The sequence below is a fragment of the Anoplopoma fimbria genome, chromosome 3 (assembly GCF_027596085.1).
Source record: "Anoplopoma fimbria isolate UVic2021 breed Golden Eagle Sablefish chromosome 3, Afim_UVic_2022, whole genome shotgun sequence".
NCBI lineage: Eukaryota > Metazoa > Chordata > Actinopteri > Perciformes > Anoplopomatidae > Anoplopoma > Anoplopoma fimbria.
The window spans coordinates 6,171,013-6,193,472 of record NC_072451.1 but is presented as its reverse complement, the minus strand read 5'-3'; the positions used below and the strand labels follow the sequence as shown (position 1 = coordinate 6,193,472).

Genomic DNA, 22,460 nt, shown 5'->3' with positions numbered 1-22,460 from the left:
AGAGAACCTCATCCTCTGCCCTGATTTTAATGCCTTGTTTAATTCTCTGCAATATTCAGATCAAAATCCAACCATGTTTGTCTCTACCAAAGTTATTTTATCTAGAATATTAGAGAGAAATCTGGGCGGAGACAGCATGGCATTAAAGACCTTTGGAAAGGGCATAACTCATATTTTTGGCTAAGAAAATCTCATTTAATTCCACTGCTGGCCAATTTTCTTGTTTTTAATAGCTTTGTCTTTGACCTGTTCTTGATTTAAGGGGACGAGGAAAAACCGATTAGGCTGCACTTGTCAACATTTTAATATGAATAAAAAAATAAATGTAATGTGAGGTCACTTCGCTGTGATGAGCCCACAGAGACGAAGCTCCCAACTTAACAGCTCCTCTATGCTGTTCACATTTAAGCATATTACAAATCATCGTTTAATGTTTTAGTTTTCAGCAAGGAAAGCTCAGATAAACCCACTGTGTGCTTTCTTCTCAGCACCAAACGGCTGACGGACACAGTTAGGTGAATGACGTGAGTTGTTTGTTGATGTTTCACTCAGGAGTTGGTTGAGAAGAAAACGGAGCTAAAAGAGAGTAAATGTTGGACTTACATTTACCAGGTAACCAGAAACACGTCTACAGATGAGCACTAATGTTTTTCCATGTCTCCTGGATGTGTACGTTTGCTAACATGTGTCAAACAGACGCATCCACCCAGGAGGTCGCTCATCGCGTCCCTTTGCGAAACCAGACGTCAGCGTTGATTTCACGCTAGTTACGTAGCGCCGTTACGCTTGTTGCGTAGCGTTATGTAAGAAAGTTTGCTAAGTGCGATTTGTTAATTATTTTATGTTAATTACGTTGTTACTTGTTCTTTTTTTCCAAACATTAAACAAGTTATGTTTGTTTTGTTGCTTAAACCTAACCAACGTTAACAACGTAACCCACGAGGCGGATATGAAACACTTTCATGACGCGTGTTTTTGGTCACATGAACGTCAACATTCAACGGATCTGTCGTTTGCTGACACGGACCATGCCAACATTTTGCTTTTCTGACAACTAGGTCGAGGTTAGAATACATAATATTCAATTCAATGCAACATGGCATCTTGTTGCCGTGGTGATAATGCCCATATGGGTACTTGCTTCTTTAGGCTGTGTATTGCCAGGAGCTTTATACATGACCTTTGCACATACAAAAAAAAGAGAGAAAGAAAGCACCACCATTTGAAAAGGAATGTCAAATGGTGTCTTATGTGAAACATCCAAGTAATAAATGTGTATGCATTTTTTATCAGTCTTCTAAACTCCTGCATCTTTGCCATCTTTATGTCAAGATCCAAAATGGAAACTTGGAATTTATGGTGCTATCCTTTACATTTTTGTAGTTCTGTGTGATTTGCTGTCCTCCTGCTAACGTCAACTAAACTAAAACCTATAGTTTTAATCTGAAGTTACAGACTTCTATGAGTTCTCTCCGTAAAACTCCAAATGTAAGTTATGACAAGGCTTTAAAGAATGGTGGCAAATGTGGTTTCTCAGGAAGACAGACACATTCTCTCTTCAGTGGCCATAAAGAAGACAAAGCTTTTTACAGTATCAACAGACGCAAGACGCGACCTCTTGGCCCTTTTGGGGCAAAAGGTGAGCGCTCTGGGAGCGGAGGTCTGGTTCCAGCAGTCTGCCGGCAGACGAGACGTATGTCCTCCTCACCGCATTCCTTCCCATCTTAGATCACCGAACAGCTCTCTCCGGCTTTCTGCCTTCATCCCCTTCCAACCCAAAGCAATATAACTCTTTATGTTCGCCCGGATGGCACCTTATAAAGAAACCCCAAATAACCAGGACGGTACAAGTGTAATAAGCTCCAGAGCGGCTTCAGCTTGTGCTTTTGTGCAGGTGCATGTTTGAAATTCAGATTAGTCTGATGGGGCTGGAGGTTAAATATTCAAGGAAGGATTTCCTACTTCAATTTAAATGAGATTCTCAGAAGAAGAAAAAAAAAAAAGAGTAGTCACCATGAGAAAAGGGTTCAGAGAAGTCTGCTCTGGAAATACATGTGGCGAATAAAGGACTAAGCCTGTGTAACCTGGGGCTGTGTCTTTTATATTTGGGGATGACTGTGCTGCTGAGTGAACTGGCTGCAACACAAGCCACTTCTGATTTCATATTCATGACTTCCGAGAGGAGTGTGAGGGGGAGGAGGTGGGAGGAGGGGAAGGGGAGGACGGGGATGCAAAACAACAAGCAAGCAAGGAGAGTGTAGCTGACGGAAGTTAGGCCCATATACTAACTGTCACATCCAGAAAGTCACATCTCATCTCGCTCAGAGTGAGGGAGAGTGAGGTCATCCTTCCGCAGCGAGCACCGGCTCATCTCAACACCCACGCACACGCACATGCACACAAATTGAAATAAGAAATCCTGCTTGCACGAAGGCATTTTAATGGCTACACAGTACAAACGCTGCCTTGGTTATCTAACAAAAAGTGCACAACCTCAATAGCCCCGTACGGACACACGGGGACACCAGCTAAGAGCCTTTGGAACAGCAGCCTCCGTTCACAGCCTGGGATGTTATTCCCTGCAGCAAACTGCAAAACACGTCACTTTTTAAGGAATAATGACAGCTTGCACAAATGGAGCCTGAGAGCATCAGAGTGGCCGTCATGTCCTCTAAAACAGAAGACCTGCCAGGGGACATGCATGAGTGTAGAGCGCCCTCTAGGGGGACAGAGCTCCGAGCTGGTTGGACACGAGAGGCAGTCAAGCGTTGCAGTGCAGCCACACATCAAAGTTCACTCTATGCAAATGTGGCTTGGAAAATACACATAAGTTAAAATTGGTGACTTTTGATATGCAAATGCTGCACAACTTCACAATCCAAGCATGTTTTTCTTTTTGTTTATGTTGCTTTTCTCATGCAAATGTATCATTGTTATTCATCTAAAGTTAAGCAGTCCGAGACAAGATGCCTTTGTGGTTCCCTTCATCTTTATGCAAGTCAGCTGTCTTGAGATTTAATACAAATTACATGACCCTGGTACGAATCTAGTTTTTCATCAACAAAGCCGAGCTCTTGACGCGATGCACTGACAAGTGTTGCGATGCGGAGTCAACGAGGCCGACAGATGTGTGCACACGTCGGCCCCCAAGACAAGACGAGCCGCCTGGAGTCAGGCTGTGCTGCAGAGAGGGGAGATATATGACCAGGAAGTCACACAGGTCGAATGTGGAAGCCACCTCAGTTCATCATTTTTAGATGTCTCACACGGACACACTGTCTTGGAGCCTTGGAATGTTTTGTGAGGATAGTGTCGAGCTTGCTTCCAAAAAAAAAAAAAGGGCCCAGTGGCTTTGAAAATTCAACATCCATTCATAAAGAAGGTAATCAAAATATTGGGTCAGTCACAAATGGTAGTAGAAGAAGAATTTGAAATGTCCGTCCAAGGATTTGAGTGATGATGCATCAGTGTTGTGCGACTGGACCATCAAATACTAATCTTCCGAAAATAAGGTCTGTGCCAGTGGATAATGGGAATGTAAATTGCCAGAAATCCCCCATAATACACCATTAACCCTCTCTCACAGACCTACTACTCTCCCAGGCCATTACTGGAACAAAGAATGTGGTCATGCTCAATTTTCCTAGTAAATAGGGTTTAAAAATTTCAATTCAAAAGATGCTTCACCAACTTAATGTTTAGCAATGCACAGTAATTCTAAACAGATAAACAAACTGAGCGTACTAAAGGCAGAAGAGCACGCCATCTGCGGTGAATTGCCCATTTGCTTAATTAAACTTTGTGAATAATCAAACCGCTGAGAAGCAACAAAGGGTCACAGAGAGAACAGCACCCTTGTCTTCTACGGCCACACTGGATATCTACTAACAAAGACTGTGCAGTGTTTGTGAACCAAAAGTAAAGAAGAATTAGGTGACAACATGGCAAGGTTTGGATGGACTATCAGTCATGAAGAAACAGCCTCGTCCAGTTAATAAACATCTCAGCAAATGAGAAGCGTAGCGTTTAATAAATGGCTTTTTGATTATGTTTCTAATGACCACATCAATCTGCAGTGTGGTATCACCCAGCAGTCTCATTAACCTGGTTTCCATTAAATGACCCAACAGAGAACTGGTAACATATTAATGCATGACTGTGCATCACGCTGCAGACACAGCGTCTACTTGTCAGCTGAGGCCCCCTAGTGGGTAAACTGGTAAATGCAGGTGCAGATGGGGAGTCAAATAAACATCAAGCTTGTTTTGTTTTTTTCTTGCAGACAGTGATTTTAATTTCAGAAAATCACAAGTTCATACACCTGTCATTTTCCCTGGAAGATAAATGCAAGGGTTTCAGAAATGAACAGGCTTCAACGTCTGTTACATGTCAAAGAGCTGCAGAACAGAAACATATTGGTATCGTGTCAAATACAGATATATATATTTACATATCTATATATACCTTTCTTAACTTGTGACACTACTTTTAGACTACAGCCACAGTTCAATATTTAGCAATCTGCATGATGGTTTAATGAACCTGCTAACTTTGACTAACAAACTCAAAAATGTGGCTTATCTTGGGACTAGTTATTAGTTACAGAACATGCCTTCATACACACATCTTGCTGTTTTACTTCAGTGATCAGTCATTTGAACTTAAAAACTACTGGGACTCTGGTACATCCTCTGCGTGGCGTCATGCTTCCCTCTTCAAGCCAACTCAAGCACGTTGAACATAAAAGTCATTGTCAAAGTAAGTTTTTTGGGTTTTTTTTAAAGGCGGATAACTGTGGTCTTGAAGTCTTTTGACTATTCAGTGCTTAACTGCAGGGACATTTTTCCTTTTCAATGAGCTATGTAATAAGAAAATCCAATCTTGGTCTTGCCGACGATATTGTTGATGTGTGAAGTGAGCCTCTTGATGATTTTACACGATATTTCTAAGAGTAAGGTTTAAGACAGAGGGTCAAAACAATCCATTGCGATTAAGTGCTGTAGGTTTGTCCTTCCGGTGGTTGTGGAAGCTTCATATTTTCTTTGGACATCATTAGACGCCTTAACTCTTGAAGAATAATTTTAATGCTATAAGAATTCTGCCATTTTGCTAAAACTGGTACGCTACTTGAATCCACCTGTGAGACGAGAAAAAAACAAAAAACACACCAAATCAGTCATTGGGACAGGAGGGCTGACAGTGAGTTATTATCACATCAGAGCATCACAACACTTTGCTGAGTTCAGCCAATGAAAAAGAAATAACCTTGTAAGATTTGTGAGGACACTTACCACCCCGTTGGAATTATCTATCCCACTCATGCTTATTTTTGTTACAAATTTAACAGTCGGGGACACCTCTGGGTATCTTGATCCACATACAACTCTCAGACTGTATATTCTGTTCTCATAATTGGTCTGGAAAAACAAAAACAGAAAAAGAATGTAAACATCAGTAACAGTATCTGTTATAGATGACAGTATCTGCATTGGAATGAGTCCACATGCTGAGTTTGCTCTGCTTACTCTTGCTGGTCCAATGATCATGCCTGTCCACCACGTGAGAGTCATGTCATCGTCATTCTCGAGGCCCCAGCTGACTGTGCCATCGCCCTCGCCCTTCTGTCCTTCTTCAAGCTCTTCCAACAAGCGAAAATTGCGTGGAACTTTAACTCCTAAATTAACAAAAAACAGAATATGAATTACAGATTTTAAGGATACATCTCTCTACTGTAGACAAATTCCATAAAAACACCAAAACCATCAATGAATTAAGCCTTTGAATCAGTACGCGTAGCCCCAAAAAAATGGTTAACTGTAGTTTATTAATCTCTGCCATAGACAGTCCAGAAACTATTAAATACACATCAGTGAGCATAAGCAGACTGTTGCTTTGACAAAACAAGACATTTGAAAAGGTCACGTTGGAATACTGTAACAGGCCCCTTTTCACTATTTTGTTACGTTTAATAGACCAAAAGGTTAGTTGATTATTTGGCTAAATACTATGCAGAATAATCAACATGGTAAAAAGAACTGAAATGATTAGTTGATTGCTAGTAGATTGAAACTACTTTTACAATCGATTGATTGTTCCATTCATGTCAAATATTCTCTAGCTATTTCTCCTCCTGAAATACAACTCGGTAAAGTGTTTAGTCACTGTTAGCGCTCCAACTGTGCATTAATTCATGACAACTGATGCAGACACTCGTTTATCTTTCTAATCATAGAAAAAGTAACGCATACAAATGAGTAAAAGGGACAAAACTGTGCAAGACGGGCCTTGGTGATACAGGAAATGACTCAATATGAAATGTTGCCCTACGCTATGCACAGGTGGCTCCAGCATTCAGCACATCCTGGTCTACCTGCTGTGGAGCTGCATCTAATCCGATACTTTGTAAACAAGATATCTTTTTAAGATATCTGATGCTGCTGAAAATCGAAAGCTTAATACAAATCTGCGGTCTTAACGGTGGTTTGTAAACAGTCATGAGATTCGGAGCACACAGGCCTATGTGTCAGGGTAACATCCAGTCATCTCATGACCGACAGTTGTAACAGCTGACTTGGTAATAAAATCGTTAGAAACTAGCCGGTCAGAGCGTTCGGTTACTGGGAAAATGTTCAAAGCCTGACAGGTGATGTAAATAATGAACCACTTGAAGCTCATGACCGGAGGAGTGGGGTAGGTTGAGGGGACTCAAGTTAACTCAAACTGCTACTTTTCATAATCATGATCTTGAAGACAAATTCACAGACGGGAAGTCAAGGAGCGTTTTTTTTGTTTTTTTAAAGGCCCTGTGACTCAGATTATACGGTGAAAACACTAAAATTTTCCCTTACGTTTCCAAACGTTCATTTCACCTCCCCCGATCTCAAACAACATTTATCAGAGTTACCCTTCATACCACTTTCTAAAATCAATAATTCACATCTGGTGTGCAGTGGTCAAAATGAAAGATCGACTCTTTGGAGGCTCTAACACTTTCTAACAAAGGCATTAGTAAACAAACAAATGCTCAACAAACCAGAATATGTTTTATATTTTACATTCTTCAAAGTAGTTGAATGAGAAGGTGTGTCCAAACTTTTGACTGCTACTGTATTCCCAAATAAATTCATAATAAAGTGACTCAAAAAACACTTTACACACAATAAGCTTTTTTTTCTTCAATATTAATCTACAATGTAGAAATAAATAAAAAAATAAAGAAAAACCATTTAATGAGAAGGTGTGTCCAAACTTTTGACTGGTACTGTAGAACATATAGAGTTTTAGTTTATTTATGGCACCAATAACTTAAACCTTGCAAGGTTAAAAATGAAAATAAAAATGAAAATGAAATGGCATTCCAGTGTTGAACGTTGTAAAAATGAAAAATAAATAAAAAGTTGTTTTATCAACCTAATTTTTCAACACTTTATTTTGAAAGTCTGACAACCACACTTCCTGCAGGGCGCCTCACCAGACATGGGCTCCGACTATCTGCTGAAACAAAGCGTGCCAACTACAGTGTAACACACCCCTCCCTCCCTCCCTCCCTCCCCCCAGTGAGGCGTGTCACAGAGAATGTGTTAAAAAAAAAAGAAAAGTGACGCTATTTATTTTTTAATTTAAATAAATGTCTATAACACTACATAAAAATATCTTGTACATAGGAAGTCTATAAAAACAATTAAAAGAAAGGTTCCGCCCACATTAGTAGCTACCCGGACACAACGAGATCGACCCTCGCTGCTGGAATATTCTAGTGGCCACGCTAGCTAAACGAGCTAGTAGCCATGCTAGCTAGCTAAACTAGCTAGTGCGCTCTGCGGCTGTGCACAACCCCGATATTACCGTACATTAATGCAACACATTAATATGTTTATAACGCATTTTACAATCTATACATTATCTGAGACACATAAGGCCCATATTTATTTATTTTAGCCAACTCTCTGGTGAAGCTACCCGCTCTTGTACGCTAGCTTAGCCGACACAGCTACTAGACGGCTCCCCTGCTTCCCATTAACGAATACATTACAAAATTACATTTTATTTTTTTTAAAGAAACATTTATATAGTTGCCACGTTTGGTTGCGGAGGGGAGGGGAGGTTTCATCCACACTTTTGCGTATCGCTGTATATATATATGTTAGTTTTTTCAAGGCGCACACAAACCTGAGGAGGCCGCCATCTTCTTCTGCCGAGTCCAGAAGCACACAGCGGTGTGACGTCACAGCAGTGAAACCCCGCCCCCTGCGGCGGACCGCTGCACTGCAGGCCGCTGTGTCTCACTCACACTGGTCCCCACAGGTTCACTGTTAAAGGACAGTGTAGTGGGAAAGACAGTTATTTTATATATATATATATATATATATATATATATATATATATATATATATATATATATATATATATATATATATATATATACACTGGCATCTTGAAGGGACTTTTATATCTCATAAATAATAAATAGACTGAAAGTGCAATACTATAACTATAATTATTCTGTCTGTATTTATAAGATTTTTTTTTTTAGTTATTGTGGATTTTTTATTTTTTTCTTACTTACTTACTTACTTACTTATTTAAAATACAGTACCAGTCAAAAGTTTGGACACACCTTCTCATTCAATGGTTTTTCTTGTTTTTTTCTACATTGTAGATTAATATTAAAGACATCCAAACTATGAAGGAACACATATGGAATTATGTGGTAAACAAACAAATGCTCAACAAACCAGAATATGTTTTATATTTTAGATTCTTCAAAGTAGTTGAATGAGAAGGTGTGTCCAAACTTTTGACTGGTACTGTAAATACTCACCTGAGCCTGTGTATTCCTGTTATTCCTCATATTCTCTGTGTAGTCTGTACTGTTTATATCTAAGAAAATACTTTTCCACAACATAAACTGTGGTAATTTAAACATTAAATCTAGAATATGAAACATGTAAGCACAAAAGTAGATTTTAGATCTGACATACAGTACCAGTCAAAAGTTTGGACACACCTTCTCATTCAATGGTTTTTCCTTATTTTTATTTTTTTCTACATTGTAGATTAATATTGAAGACATCCAAACTATGAAGGAACACATATGGAATTATGTGGTAAACAAACAAATGCTCAACAAACCAGAATATGTTTTATATTTTAGATTCTTCAAAGTAGTTGAATGAGAAGATGTGTCCAAACTTTTGACTGGTACTGTACTTGTTTGTTTTTTTCTACTATGTACCTTGTTTGCACTATATCTATGCTGCTGTAATCCTGTAAATTTCCCCGCTGCGGGACTAATAAAGGATTATTTTATTTTATGTTATCTAAAGTGTTGTAAAGATGAATTAACACTAGCGCTATAAAGGAAACTGGATTTACAACTGAAAACAAAATCAACATTTGGCCTATTAGTTACTAGAAGTTTAAACCAGTAATTAAATGAGTCCAAGAGAGTAACAGTAACACTAAAAAAGCACACTCAGATGATGCTCATTTTGGGAGCAGATCAACATTTTCTTCTCAGATAAGAATGATTTATGGACATGTGCCAGTAGTTGTTGCTATGACAACAGAGTGTTAAAATGAACACTTCCATCTTTTTAAAGTTTTGTGGGTTTGAACAAACATCATGAAAGAACTGTTATTTTTATTTTTTTTATAAGATAAGATAAAATAAGATAATCCTTTATTAGTCCCGCAGCGGGGAAATTTACAGGATTACAGCAGCATAGGGTATAGTGCAAACAAGAGACATAGTAAAAGAAAAACAAGATAAAAAACAAGTATTATAAATAAGCAATAAAAACAGTAAAAGATCCACAATAACTGAAATATATATACACAGACAGAAAACTATTATAACTATAATTGCACAGTGTATTGTATTGCACAGGTTTTTAGTGTCATGTGTCATGTGGTCTACTGGGAGCAGAGTTGGTTGTGTAACCTAACAGCAGCTGGAAGAAAGGACCTGCGATACCTCTCCTATTATTATTATTTATCTGTTATTTATACTGTTATTTATCCAGCACATTGCACGGCACCTTTACTGCTTCTTTTGCACTTCTGGTTAGATGCTAAAACTGCATTTCATTGTACTAGTACTTGTACTCTGTGCAATGACAATAAAGTTGAATCTAATCTAAAAAATAAAAATAAGATGGAGCCCCCAGAGGAAGAACTGAAAAGGTGTATCAAGGCTTTTTAGCAGACGATGCCTTCTCGCACTATGATTTTCTGCAAATCCATAATAAGTTATAATTAATTCAATTCAATTCAATTCAATTCAGTTTATTTTGTATAGCCCAGAATCACAAATTACAAATTTGCCTCAGAGGGCTTTACAATCTGTACACATGCGACATCCTCTGTCCTTCTCTCACATCGGCACAGGAAAAACTCCCCTAAAAAACCCCTTTAACAGGGAGAAAAAAGGAAGAAACCTATGGGAGAACGACAGAGGAGGGATCCTTCTCCCAGGATGGACAGAATGCAATAGATGTCATGTGTACAGAATGAACAGCATAACAGAGATACAACACATTCAATGTATATGACATAAATGATTCATATAATAAGACTACTTATAATAACAGCAGCAATTATTACAGTAGAATTATAGTTATGAAAATAGGGATAGTAATGTGATTAATAATAATAATCGAAGTAGCAGTGGGTGTCAGTCGGCTCACAGCAGGAGGCACGACTACGGTCCAGGTACCACAACGATTCATGGAAACCTGCAGAACGAGAAAGCAAAAGGGCTTCAGGGTGGAAGTAAAGCTAAAATGCTTAATGGTACAGGTAATAATAGTAATGTGACTAGTAATAATAATAATGGTGGTAGCAGTCGGTGTCAGCAGGGCCGTAGCAGGATGCACGTCCACGGTCCAGGTACAGCCACGATTTATAGAAGCCTGCGAAGCGAGAAAGCACAAAGACTCCAGGGTACAAGCAAGTCAATAAGCGTAATAGTACAGGCAATAATAATAGTAATGTGACTAATAATGATAGTGGTAGTAGTAGTGGGTGTCAGCAGGGCCTCAGTAGGTGGCACGATGACAGTCCAAATATAACCCCGATTCCTGGGAACCTGCGAGGCGAGAAAGCACAAGAACTCCGGGGAAGAAGCAAAATCAGTAATGTGCATAAATAGGAGATTAATACATAAAGATGGAGGGAGAGAAGAGGAGAGAGGAGCTCAGCGTATCCTAGGTAGTCCCCCGGCTGTCTAGGCATATAGCAGCATATCTAGGGGCTGGACCAAGGCGAACCTGAACCAGCTCTAACTATAAGCGCTATCAAAAAGGAAGGTCTTAAGCCTGCTCTTGAAAGTGGTGAGTGTGTCTGCCCCCGGACTGAAACTGGAACCTGGTTCCACAGAAGAGGAGCCTGATAACTGAAGGCTCTGGCTCCCATCCTACTTTTATATACTCTAGGAAGCACAAGTAACCCTGCATTGATTGAGCGCAGCTCTCTAGTTGGGTAATATGGAACTATAAGTTCCTTAAGATAAGACGGTGCCTGACCAGTTAGAGCTTTGTAGGTAAGTAAAATAATTTTAAATTCTATTCTTGATTTAACAGGGAGCCAGTGCAGAGAAGCTAATACTGGAGTAATATGATCTCTTTTCTTAGTTTTTGTTAGAACACGTGCTGCAGCATTCTGGATCAACTGTAAAGATCTAAGAGACCTATTAGAGCAGCCTGATAATAAGGAGTTACAGTAATCTAGTCTAGAGGTAACAAATGCATGAACTAGTTTTTCTGCATCGCTTTGAGACAGGATTTGCCTGATTTTCGCAATGTTACGTAAATGAAAAAAGGCTGTCCTTGAGATCTGTTTTATATAAGAGTTAAAAGAGATACATAGCCTAAAGCTAAAATGCTTAATGGTACAGGTAATAGTATATAATATAACTTCAACCCCACTGGCTTGTTCAGCACAAACTCATATTGTAAGTTCTTGTGCAGAACCCAAAGCTTCAAAGTGCACTAAACACGACATCTGTATTCTGAGGTAATGTTTATAAAATTATGAATTAAATCGGTTATAAAAGTGCAAAAAAAACCAAACTGAATATGACATTATCTGTAGCTTCAGTGAAGAGCTGGAACAACCGTGTGTACCACATAATATACAGGGGAGTGCAGATTCATCTAATTTTAACAACTCTTAAATGTACTCAGGATAAAATAAATAAATCTAAGTCAACTTACCAGAACTGAAGAAAAAAAGAAAACTTTCAAAGCATTTTCAGTGAGTAACATTTTATTTCCCCTCTTAATAAGTAGTCAATGCAAACTACAAGGACAATTCATCTCTGTGGAAATAATAAGTGACTGACTTAACCCAAAGTCATTACAATATACAACCTGGAACAAAAGAGCTTTTTAACATAATACAAAACATCAAGAACATTACTGGAAAACAGGTAAACAAAGGGAATACAAGCACATTTAAATATTAGCTCTATTATTTGCCAGTATTTCTGTTTTTTTAGTTTGTTCTCTTTTCTTCTTTTTTTAAACACATCAAGACACCAAAGTTTGAGTCATGCAGTTTCTCTGAATGATGTCTCTAAACTGCAGGACATTCAAACATCTAATACAAGCGGAAAACATATGGTGGTTCAATTATACAAAATCTTTTTTTACAGCACGAGAAAAGAGGTCGCCACAGGCTAGGATTTAAAAATGAAGGACTGTACATAATTGCAGGGTGTGCCTCAGGCGAGGAGACGAACAGTCTTTCCAGTAACCGTCAAGTAGTCCTCGTCAGCCAGAGCTCGGAGGCCCTCGTCAAACATCTCCTTAGTGATCGCCTGAAAACAGAGCGACAAGGACGGGAAGGCATTACAGGAAGTGGTGATATTTATTAAAAAATGTAATATATATAGAAAAAATATTGCAGAAATGTTAATTACAATTCATTTCAAAGCTTTTCATGTAGTTAAATTACCACAATTGTAAACTGTCTGGCCTATATCTAGAAAAGGAAAAACTCTGCTGTTGTTTAACCAAATTAAAAACAAGGAGCACACTGTCTCCACAGCAATGAAAAGTTATTATCTATAAAATATAAAAATATATTTACAGTTTCAGATTGTCCTCTGAGATCATCAAGCAGCTGCTGGTATTTCATGGCGGGCGTCTTTCCTTTGGCCTGGATCAGTTTCTTCAGCGCCTGGGCGACTTCTTCCTTACGCTTGCGGGCGGTGGCGCTCATACCTGGAGACACAAATGAATACACTTTAAAAAAAAAAAAAAGTCTGTTTGGCTGCAAAAAAATATATTAGTGTCGTTCTCGATTTATCTGCAGTGAAAAAATCCCGGATACCCAATGTGACATTTTCAAATTATCTGGAACCAGTAAATGATTCTTTCTTTTTGCTTGAAAACAAAAAGATTGACACAATAAATGAATAATCAATCAGCTGCAATAAACTGTTGCTTACCAAGTCAGCAGCTTTGTTGGTCAAATAAAAAACTAATTTCAGTATTTTAAAAACAGCAACATTTTGAATGAAGTGTTCTTTTTACTATAAATTCTAACCCACTCATGTCACACATTGCCTCAATAAAAAAACAAGAACAAGCAATTAATATTCACGTGGCTCCTGTTGTTCCGTACCTGTCGTGAGAATAGAGATGTCGACGAATCCTGTCCTGGGGTCAGTGGCCGACTGTTTGAGGGCCTCCCTGTGCAGCCGCTTGGCCTCCTCCACGTCAATGGTCTCCACCTTCTCGGAGAAGCGCACCTTGGCGTGGGCCTCCGCCAAGCGGATCAGGGACTCCAGCTGTCGGGGGTAGGCGGACACCATCCCGCGACCACTGCCGATCTTCCTCATGTCCACATAGGCCTGAGAACCGACACGCATGAGGTCAGTTAAGGGCTGAAGTACAATTAATATCCGATTTAGTCCAATTTTAGGCAAAACTTTATGCAAATATTTCAACATAAATTCGGAGAAAAACACGAACCTCAATGAGAGCCTGGCTGGCCTCCTCACTCAGCCGGGGGTTGACGTACGTCCGTGCATATGCGATGTAGTCCCTCAACACCGCCATGTCCAGGAACTCCTCCTCGATCTGCTCCTCGCTCTGGTAGTACAGCGACACCAGGTGGTGGGCCAGCCTGCGGTCGTACGCCTCGTCTTGGGGATCCAGCATCAGGAAGATGAGGTCGAATCTGACGGGAGAACGTAAACGCAGTGTTAAAAACCAGGAACGTGACAAGTGAGAAAATAACAAACACGAAAACATAACGCAATAGGTTTGAAGTACAGTTCCTCTTTATCAGTGTCTACCAGAGTTATTTATATCTGAGTCATTTGCTTCATCTAAAGATACAAATGATTCAGTTGTTGGCTCAGTTTAAGAATTCATAAAAAAGACAAAGTATGTGTTATTCAAGTATCTGCGTGACATACAGTAAAATTAAAAAAAGAAACAGTTATTATAATGCAGGAAAAGGAAATAAGGCAACAAAGAGACTAGATAACCCCACACTTCACAAATCACTTAATATTACAAAGTAGATCATCTTTCAAACTGGAAACAAGATGTTGCCAAATTTTACCAACTTGTGAGCTCGTTTGTTCAAAATGTGAAGTATTAAGTCAAGCTGCGACATTTCTTAACGGTTGGGACGGTACTTTTCTGCACATATGTACGTTTGTATTATATGTTTATGCTGTTATGAAGGAATAGGAAAGAAGCTTCTCATTTGTTGTGAGGATCATTTTAGAGGAGGATTAGTGAAGGATCTGGTTTAAGATGAGGAAATTACTTTTAGAGGCAATGTCATAAATAGCAGGACTAAAAGGGTTGAGGTTAAGAACAGACGTCTGACAACTTTTGAGACTGTTCCTCATTCTAATTCTAACAGCTTTAACCCATTATGCTTATTGATTCATATCAGCTTAAAGTGGCAATTCTTAAGATTTCAGTCCTGGCTGATTTAGAATTTCAATGTGAATGAAAACAAAGAAATTGTCCTCAGAGTTGAGCAGTCTGGAGTCTTTGGCTGCGTTTGAAATAACGTACTAACGTGTTATTGGTCAGAAATGTGTGAATAGTTCCAATTTTTTGTGTATTTATTGGATTCAAAATTAAATAGAGCTTTTTTTTTGAGAATGTCGCCAAAGACACCCAGTTTGTGATTCTGAAAAAATACAAATATTGAAATACTTTGATCGGTGGTCTATAGGCTCAATCACCATTGTGTTACCTCCTTCAGCAATAAAGAGTGACTTTAACAGTTATGTATTTGAATAAATGAAGATGTAGATGTGACATTGTATTTCCAGACTTCTTTTACTGCTGATAAATGCTCCCAATGTGTTAAATTATCGACCTATTAAGCAACTTTTCAATGCGATCAAGACAGTGAAAATGATATATTTCTATAAGGTGTTTCAGGTGTGATAGTTCCGGATGACGGTAATCACCTGGACAGAAGTGTGTGAGGCAGCTGAATGTTCTCAATGGTGGTCTTTTTGGGGTTCCACTGAGACTCAATGGGGTTAGCGGCGGCCAACACAGAGGTCCTGGCGTTCAGCTGGCAAATAATTCCAGCCTGTTGACAGACAATAATAAAAAAGAGTGAGAACTTTCCTTTCGTAACTTAGAAAACGTTGTCTTACCGGTTTAAAACGTGCCAAACGTACCTTGGCGATGGAGAGGGTCTGCTGCTCCATGACCTCGTGCAGCACTGAGCGCGTGCTGTCGCTCATCTTGTCGAACTCATCGATGCAGCAGATGCCGTTGTCGCTGAGCACCAGAGCGCCGGTCTGCAGGGTCAGCTGCCGGGTCTCCGGGTCCTTCATCACGTAGGCGGTGAGGCCCACGGCGCTGGAGCCCTTCCCCGAGGTGTACTGGCCGCGGGGCACCAGGTTGTAGACGTACTGCAGCAGCTGGGACTTGCTGGTTCCGGGGTCTCCGCAGAGCAGGATGTTCACGTCGGCGCGGAAGTTTCCTCGGCCGGTCTTACTGAAGTCCTTACGGCTGCCGCCAAACAGCTGCAGCAGAATGCCCTGGAACCGACAGAGAGGGAGATAAATAATCAAGAAAAGTCTCGTCACGTTGTTATTAGAAGGATAATTCAACCACCTTTGGTTGTCTTTACATAACGCAAGGTTTCAGTAAAGGCTGCAGAACAACAGCCTTGTTAAAGCAGGGATATTCTAGGTGGAACTAATAACAATGACGACTAAAAGACTTTTACCATTCCTCTAGTTTATAGTTTTATCTTATCATATTTGCACATTTAACTTGTTTTGGTCATTGAATGAGGTGTTCTTTGAAAAATACATGCTGCGATGAACACGTCAGCAGTTTTGTTACCAACATTCTCAAGACATGAGGGGATTCTTTTTTTCTTTTTTTAAACCATAGGAGTGCTGCCTTTTCCCACACTTTGTCTTGGAGAAACAAATGATTTCAGAATGAAGGCAATATAAAAAAGGCTTTGAACCCATCAAATATGACATCAAACATTTTATGTGACCATTAAAATGATATTTGTTTCTGTGACTTATAATGGATATTTCGACTGGTCAAAGCAGAAAACAAAAACTGAGGTGAAACAGATTTCGCCAACATCAAGGGTCCCGGTGAGCCAGTGTGCAAAATATCACAGCCATAAAACTGCATTTATGGAGAGAAAAATGTTAGTAATCTTCTCAGATTTCTGTTGGCTTTTTCTTAAAATGCACGTTGGGAATTGAATGCAATAACCAGAGTGTTATTGGCAAACCACAGTGAGAGTTTGTACAGCGATGACTCTCCCAGCAGGGCGCTCGTACACGTTCTGGCCGGCGTCCAGTCACGCACCTTTTTGATGTCCTCGTGCTCGTAGATGCTCGGTGCGAGGGCTGAGGAGAGGCGTTCGTAGACGTCTGGCTTGGCTGCCAGCTCCTTCAGGGTCTGCACTCGGTCCTCGGTGAAGAGCTTCTGTTCGGCGTCCACGTCCACACCGTGCAGGCGCTTCTCGTCCGTCTTGCGGAAGTGGATGGCGTCGATGTGAGTCTTGTAGACGGACTTCACGTTGCTCTGACGGGGGTTCGCCCGCATGGGGACGGCTCTGTAGACACCTGAACGGACAAATCAGACGCTTTTGTGATGTCTATGACTGGAAAAAACAGAGCTAGGAATTGCCATTTTTAACATATAATAAAATAAACTTATTTTATTGTTCACCTGGGGTGCAACATAAAAAAAAGCAGACAGGTCTTGTTCCACATTAAAACAGTTAATGACAGTGTGTGTGGCTTAGATGTACAGTTACTTTGTTGAGTTAGAAAAAAAATGTATGGCACTTGGAATAAAGGACTCTATAGCTGATGAGCTTAAACGCCTCGCTTTCTTCCTCGTCCTTTCTTTATAAAAAAGTTGCCACTGTAAAATTTGTCATAATCTTGCGACATTTAAAAGACTATTAGAGCTTAACCAACTGTTCTTTAGCCAGAAAGTTAATATGCAACTATTCTAATAACATATTCAATCATTTTAAGTCATCTTTCAAGCAGGACATTTTAAATATTCAGTAGTTTCAGCTTCTCAATTGTCAGATTTATCTTTCTTGAAAACTGAAAAAGAATTCTGGGTTCTGGGCAGTTGGTTGGACATGAAAACAGTCTGAAGACATAAACTTCAGCTCTGGAAAATAGTGATAGTCAATTTTGTGGAGCAAAAAAAAATGTATAAAAAAAAAATGAATTGATAATGAATATACACATTAGTTGCAGCCCGAGCAGCAGAGATTTAGAGTCTCACCGGTGATGTTAATGCGGTCTCCTGGCTGCACTTTGTCTACCAGGTCATTATGAGCGTACACAACCGTCGTGTGAGGCGTCTGACCAGCCGGCATGTCTTCAGGAGACTCTTGAATTTTGACCTGAAACAAGACCAAAAAATACAAATAAAAAAAATGAACAGATGTCATGACCTCTACAGCGACACCTCGCTAATTACCACCCGACATATTCTGAGATTAGGTGTCGCTGACTGTAAGCAATCTGCCCCGCGATCCACCCTGTCGGAGCACTCACCATCTGTTTGTCTGAAAAGAGTGAGCGGTTGTGAACGAGCGCCATGCTGTGGGTGGTGTTGCAGTGGCGGCACACAGCCGGCTCAGCGATGCGCCCGCGATCCACCTCCACGCGGGTGCTGAAGGCGCACACCTGGCACTGGAAGAACGCCTCCTGCATCTCGGGGATGAGCTGTGAGGTGCGGATTACCATGCCGCTGATGGTGATCAGCTGATCGATGTCTGTGGAGGCAACGCGGAAGGCACACAGACGCTTTAGCCCCCGAGCGGTGAGCGTTATTCACCAAAATCCCACACTAAGTATGGGATGAAATGCGGCAATACGCTATTCCTGATAAAGTGTGATTTCACTTCACACGGGCTGGATAAGTGACTGCACTCACCTTCTGGGTTCAGGTTCCTCATGTTTCTGGTTTTCAGGGCGTTGTAGGGGCGGACTTGGATCTGGAACTCCAGGATGGAGTCGGGGAAACGCTCAAAGAAAAGCTCGTTGACTGCCATGTCGAAGGTCGGGATGACTTCCTGCAAACGGGAACAAATGACTCACTTATTGTAAGTGTAATTTACACTTAAAACAACGGGATAAAGATGCTGACAACATCCTGTAAATAAAAAAAAACAATAATCCCAATAGTCTGTTCATACTGCACTCAGGACTTTGTAGCTTATTTATGAGATATCTCATTTTTGTATGATGAGTCGGCTTAATATACTACTCCAAAGAGACCAACATAAAGAGTTCAAGCGTCTCTGTAACGCACATGAGGTGATGTTATTATAAATTACCTGTGGGTAGCAGATGAGCTGCCTGTAAAGTTCTGCATCAAAGGCCTGCACATGCAGACAATTCACATTCAGGACTGGATCACCAACAACACTGATCTGTGGGACAGAAAGAGAAATATTCATGTTTAAGACAGAATCAAATATGAGATTTTCTGTGATGTTCAGACTCAATCATCCTTTGATGAGGTGTCCCCCCTCTCTCTCTCCCCCCCTCATGTGGTTCCGTATCCATCAAATTGGTTTATCCTGTGGCATACATACACTAGGTTACAAACGGCAGCAGCGTGATGAATGTAACATCTGCTGTTTGTTCTGGTCGCAGAGTTGAAAAATGTTCAACTTTGGGTAAAGCTCCGGCGTGATCAAATGTGTCTTATGAGCATGTTGTGGTATTTTTGTGTATGTTATGATATGGTTTTCTATTATTTTGACAGTGGACTGTATGGTGTCCTCATGGCTGGAGCACTGGACCAAAAGCATTTCCATGTGTGGGATAATAAAGTGGATCTGAATCGGAATAAAACGATGTTCCTCGCCCGCAAAACCTCGTTAGCCACATAGACCAGCACGTCTTCTCTCTCCTCAAGTGCTTCATCCAGAGCAAGTACCCTACTTTGTGACACCATTTTTACTTTCGCTGATATTCTATATTAAAAGGAACCAGATTTCTCAGCAAAAAAAAAAAAAAATCTATATCCCTCAAGCGCTCCCATCTTGCCGTTTTCAGAAGAGAGTCTTATTAGCTGGAGTAAAACGCTTTGCAGTACTTTGACCCTAATGAAGGCAAAAAAACATCATCTAGTCTGATTAACCAAAGAATAGATCGGCCTTAACTGTACCACCAAACTGATGAAACAAGTACACTACCTCTTCCAGCTTCTGCATGTATAAAGGCTCGTTCAGGTCCAAACCAGCGTTCTCATCTTCAGTGGAGGTTTTATCAATGAACCTCTGCAGGAACCTCTGAGAGCAAAAAGGATGCAAAGAATAACAATGAACCTCTCTGTAGAAGGAATGGGGAACATCTTCACTGACTGAAATGGAGGACGTCATACCTGAAACTTCTCCTTGCAGACCCCAACATTGACATCAGTCCCCCAGATCACCAGTCTCTGACCTGCGTTCTGCTCGCTGGCGACGGCTCCATCAGCACTCGGCTGCAAAAAAAAAAAAAAAAAAAACATGGGGGGAAAAAAAAGTGTTAACTACTGTGGTTTTAAATTTGTCATCCTGATTGTGCACAATCAACTTTTCTTGACTCCTCTACTGACCGGCTCAGACTGAAGATCGACTTGTGGGCCCTTCCTGACTGACCCCAGATCAGGACGCTGTCTGGCCGGGGTGCCACGCACTCCACTGCGGGGGGTCCCTTCAATCCTGGAGCTGGGGGTCCCGTACATCAGAGGGGAGCTCATGTCCACCTCATTAGGTAGGACTGATAAAAAAAAAAAGAGACACTGGAGTTAACTTACAGAAGAGTAAAACGTCCCTGCATTTCCATTGGCTGAGGCTAAAACCATAAAGCAGAATAAACGGTGTGTGTTTAGGCACCTGAGGGTCGAGGGCTGGAGAACAGAGAATTGTCCTGAGGAGCTGCTGGACTGAGCATGTCGGTGGCCGGGGAGGTGGGCATCGGCATCAGGTCCCCGGTGGAGGAGTCCTGGCCCCTGCGCCGCTGAGAGGGAGGAGAGGTGGGGTCCACACTGCTGGCTGAGGACAACAAGACACAAAGACAAGTTATTAACACCACACACAGACACACACACCATCAGATGGACTCACAACTGTTGAGGGTCTCATTAGGTCGAGGACAGGTGAACTCACGTGTGGATGGGTTGGTGTTCCTTCCACGTTTGCGGCCACCAGGAGTCGATGATGGAGAAGACATGGTTGCTGAAATATCTGAAGATCAAATAGATTTAAGTCACTTTATTTATTTATTTTAAGACAAAAGAGTATTTACTGACTTCTGCACGGGTAGTTAAACATACATTGCACTCTCTGGTCGTGTTTTCAGAAGAACACTTGTTGGATGTATTTCAACCACCTGCTAACTGATCAGTGAAGGTCGGGTTGTTGTGTTTGACTGTGCTGGTTTTCTGTTGCAGCCCAGGGAGGACAAAAGATCCACTTATGAATTTGTCTGTTTTGTGCAGCCACAACGTTTTACAAGGCCGTCTTTTGTAGGCTACAGAGTTTGTGGAAAACTGTATTTTGACATTTTTATTAAAAAGATTGCCTGCCCTCGATCTTGTTTTGTCTGCTTGGGTTATGTTCATTGGGATTAATCTGCTGAGCCTTTGCTTGGACAGTGTATAAAAAGAGCTTTATGCACATTTTGTTTGTCCCTTGTCTTTTTATTGTTCCACTTTCATACCACAGTACCTGCTAAACACAATCCTCCAAGTGAAACCAAGAGCAGATATGTTTGTCACTGTCTGGTATATTCACCTGCAAGTCCTCAATAGTGTGGTGTTTCATTGTTAATTCATTATCTCATGTATTTGTAGATTGGCTAGTACTCTGGTTTAATATTTCCTTCTTGTCATAATTTACTCCACTATTTTACTCAATACACTTGGCTCCATTCTGCAGATTAACAATTCACAAGCAAAATATAAAATGATGTTTTGCTTGTAAATTGTTAATCTGCAGAAATTTAAATTTAAAGCTACAGTTTAAACTACATAAAGTCTAATTAAACAGTTATCAAGTATCACTAAGACAACAGTCAAGGTGAAATACATCATTTCTTCACATGTTTATGTAACAATAATTTAACTCCCCAATTCTTAATAACAAAACTTTATTTTTATTTTTTAAATACTTGAGCACACTATTCTGCTTTGTCTTAATGTGTAACGTTGTTATTAGAATGACTTTGTGCTTTTGCTACTTTTATTGAAAGATTAGGAAAAGTTGACAATTACAGTTTCCACCATTTGACATGTGGCTGCAGAGGAAACAATAAGCTGAAAGCTGCTTCTGTGCTTTACCTGCTTTAACTCTTACACACTGAGCTCTCACGTGGATGCACAGTTAAGTAAACACGTGTAATAACACACAGTGTGACCCCATCAACATGTCCGGTAGATTTATGAAGAATAAGTCCATCAAATTAGGTCTTTTCTTACCTCTTCTTGTGTGTAAGTCCGAGAGCTGCAGATCTGGCGCGAAACTGCGAGTGACGTTATTTTCGCGGGGAACTTTGGACCAATAGCAAGCCAGGATCTTCGTTTTCCTTCCGGTGGATTCGTCCACTACAGAGGGGGGTTTCTGGTTAGTTTCAGTCGTTGCGACTTTAATTAAACACAATGAAATGTCTTGATTAAAAACGTAAATCACTGTCAATGAACTAAAACAACGTTTATGTTTCTTTATTGAATTTAAAAAAAAAAAAAGATCTGCGTTTTGACCGCGTGGCCTTTAACTGGTTGATACCCTGAGCTGGTTTGGTTTGGTCCAACAATAAAGCACATATTTCTGCCTGTTCTTTATTTAAAGAAATATATAAAATTCCTTAATTCAAAGCAATTAAACAGTGGCAGAAAAAAAAAAAAAAAAAACTAAGGATATATAAATAAGCAAATACAAAAATAATATATCACTAAAATAGGAATTGTAAA

General features: G+C 40.3%; 2 protein-coding genes across 2 annotated transcripts; both read right to left on the bottom strand.

Annotated features, from left to right (window-relative positions):
• Window positions 1–4,273: 4,273 nt before the first annotated feature.
• On the bottom strand, window positions 4,274–8,274 carry ube2v2 (ubiquitin-conjugating enzyme E2 variant 2). Its single transcript, XM_054627577.1, has 4 exons — window positions 8,170–8,274; window positions 5,526–5,674; window positions 5,292–5,417; window positions 4,274–5,137 (listed from the first exon to the last, which is right to left on the bottom strand). Exons 1-4 carry the CDS (start codon window positions 8,183–8,185, stop codon window positions 4,991–4,993), a joined length of 438 nt encoding a protein of 145 aa, XP_054483552.1. The 5' UTR covers window positions 8,186–8,274; the 3' UTR covers window positions 4,274–4,990.
• A 3,984-nt stretch (window positions 8,275–12,258) lies between these two features.
• Window positions 12,259–22,038, bottom strand: mcm4 (minichromosome maintenance complex component 4). Its single transcript, XM_054596029.1, has 17 exons — window positions 21,969–22,038; window positions 20,659–20,736; window positions 20,386–20,544; window positions 20,106–20,269; window positions 19,890–19,991; window positions 19,702–19,797; window positions 18,835–18,930; window positions 18,432–18,570; window positions 18,050–18,270; window positions 17,775–17,895; window positions 16,833–17,092; window positions 15,668–16,033; window positions 15,449–15,576; window positions 13,980–14,187; window positions 13,630–13,858; window positions 13,093–13,226; window positions 12,259–12,820 (listed from the first exon to the last, which is right to left on the bottom strand). The coding sequence occupies exons 2-17, from the start codon at window positions 20,720–20,722 to the stop codon at window positions 12,725–12,727; spliced, it is 2,583 nt and encodes an 860-aa protein (XP_054452004.1). The 5' UTR covers window positions 20,723–20,736; window positions 21,969–22,038; the 3' UTR covers window positions 12,259–12,724.
• Between the last annotated feature and the right edge of the window lie 422 nt (window positions 22,039–22,460).

Bases quoted from the DNA above. Each gene is read 5' to 3' on its own strand.
- ube2v2 (XM_054627577.1), bottom strand. The intron at 5,418-5,525 runs GTAAGCAGAGCA...TTGTTTTTCCAG, and splicing joins TGATCATTGGACCAGCAAGA to ACCAATTATGAGAACAGAAT. The intron at 5,138-5,291 runs GTAAGTGTCCTC...CTCGTCTCACAG, and splicing joins TAGATAATTCCAACGGGGTG to GTGGATTCAAGTAGCGTACC.
- mcm4 (XM_054596029.1), bottom strand. From the start codon at position 20,722: ATGTCTTCTCCATCATCGACTCCTGGTGGCCGCAAACGTGGAAGGAAC. The intron at 16,034-16,832 runs GTGCGTGACTGG...TGTCGGTTCCAG, and splicing joins AGCACGAGGACATCAAAAAG to GGCATTCTGCTGCAGCTGTT. The intron at 12,821-13,092 runs GTAAATATATTT...CTCTGTTTTCAG, and splicing joins TCAGAGGACAATCTGAAACT to GCGATCACTAAGGAGATGTT.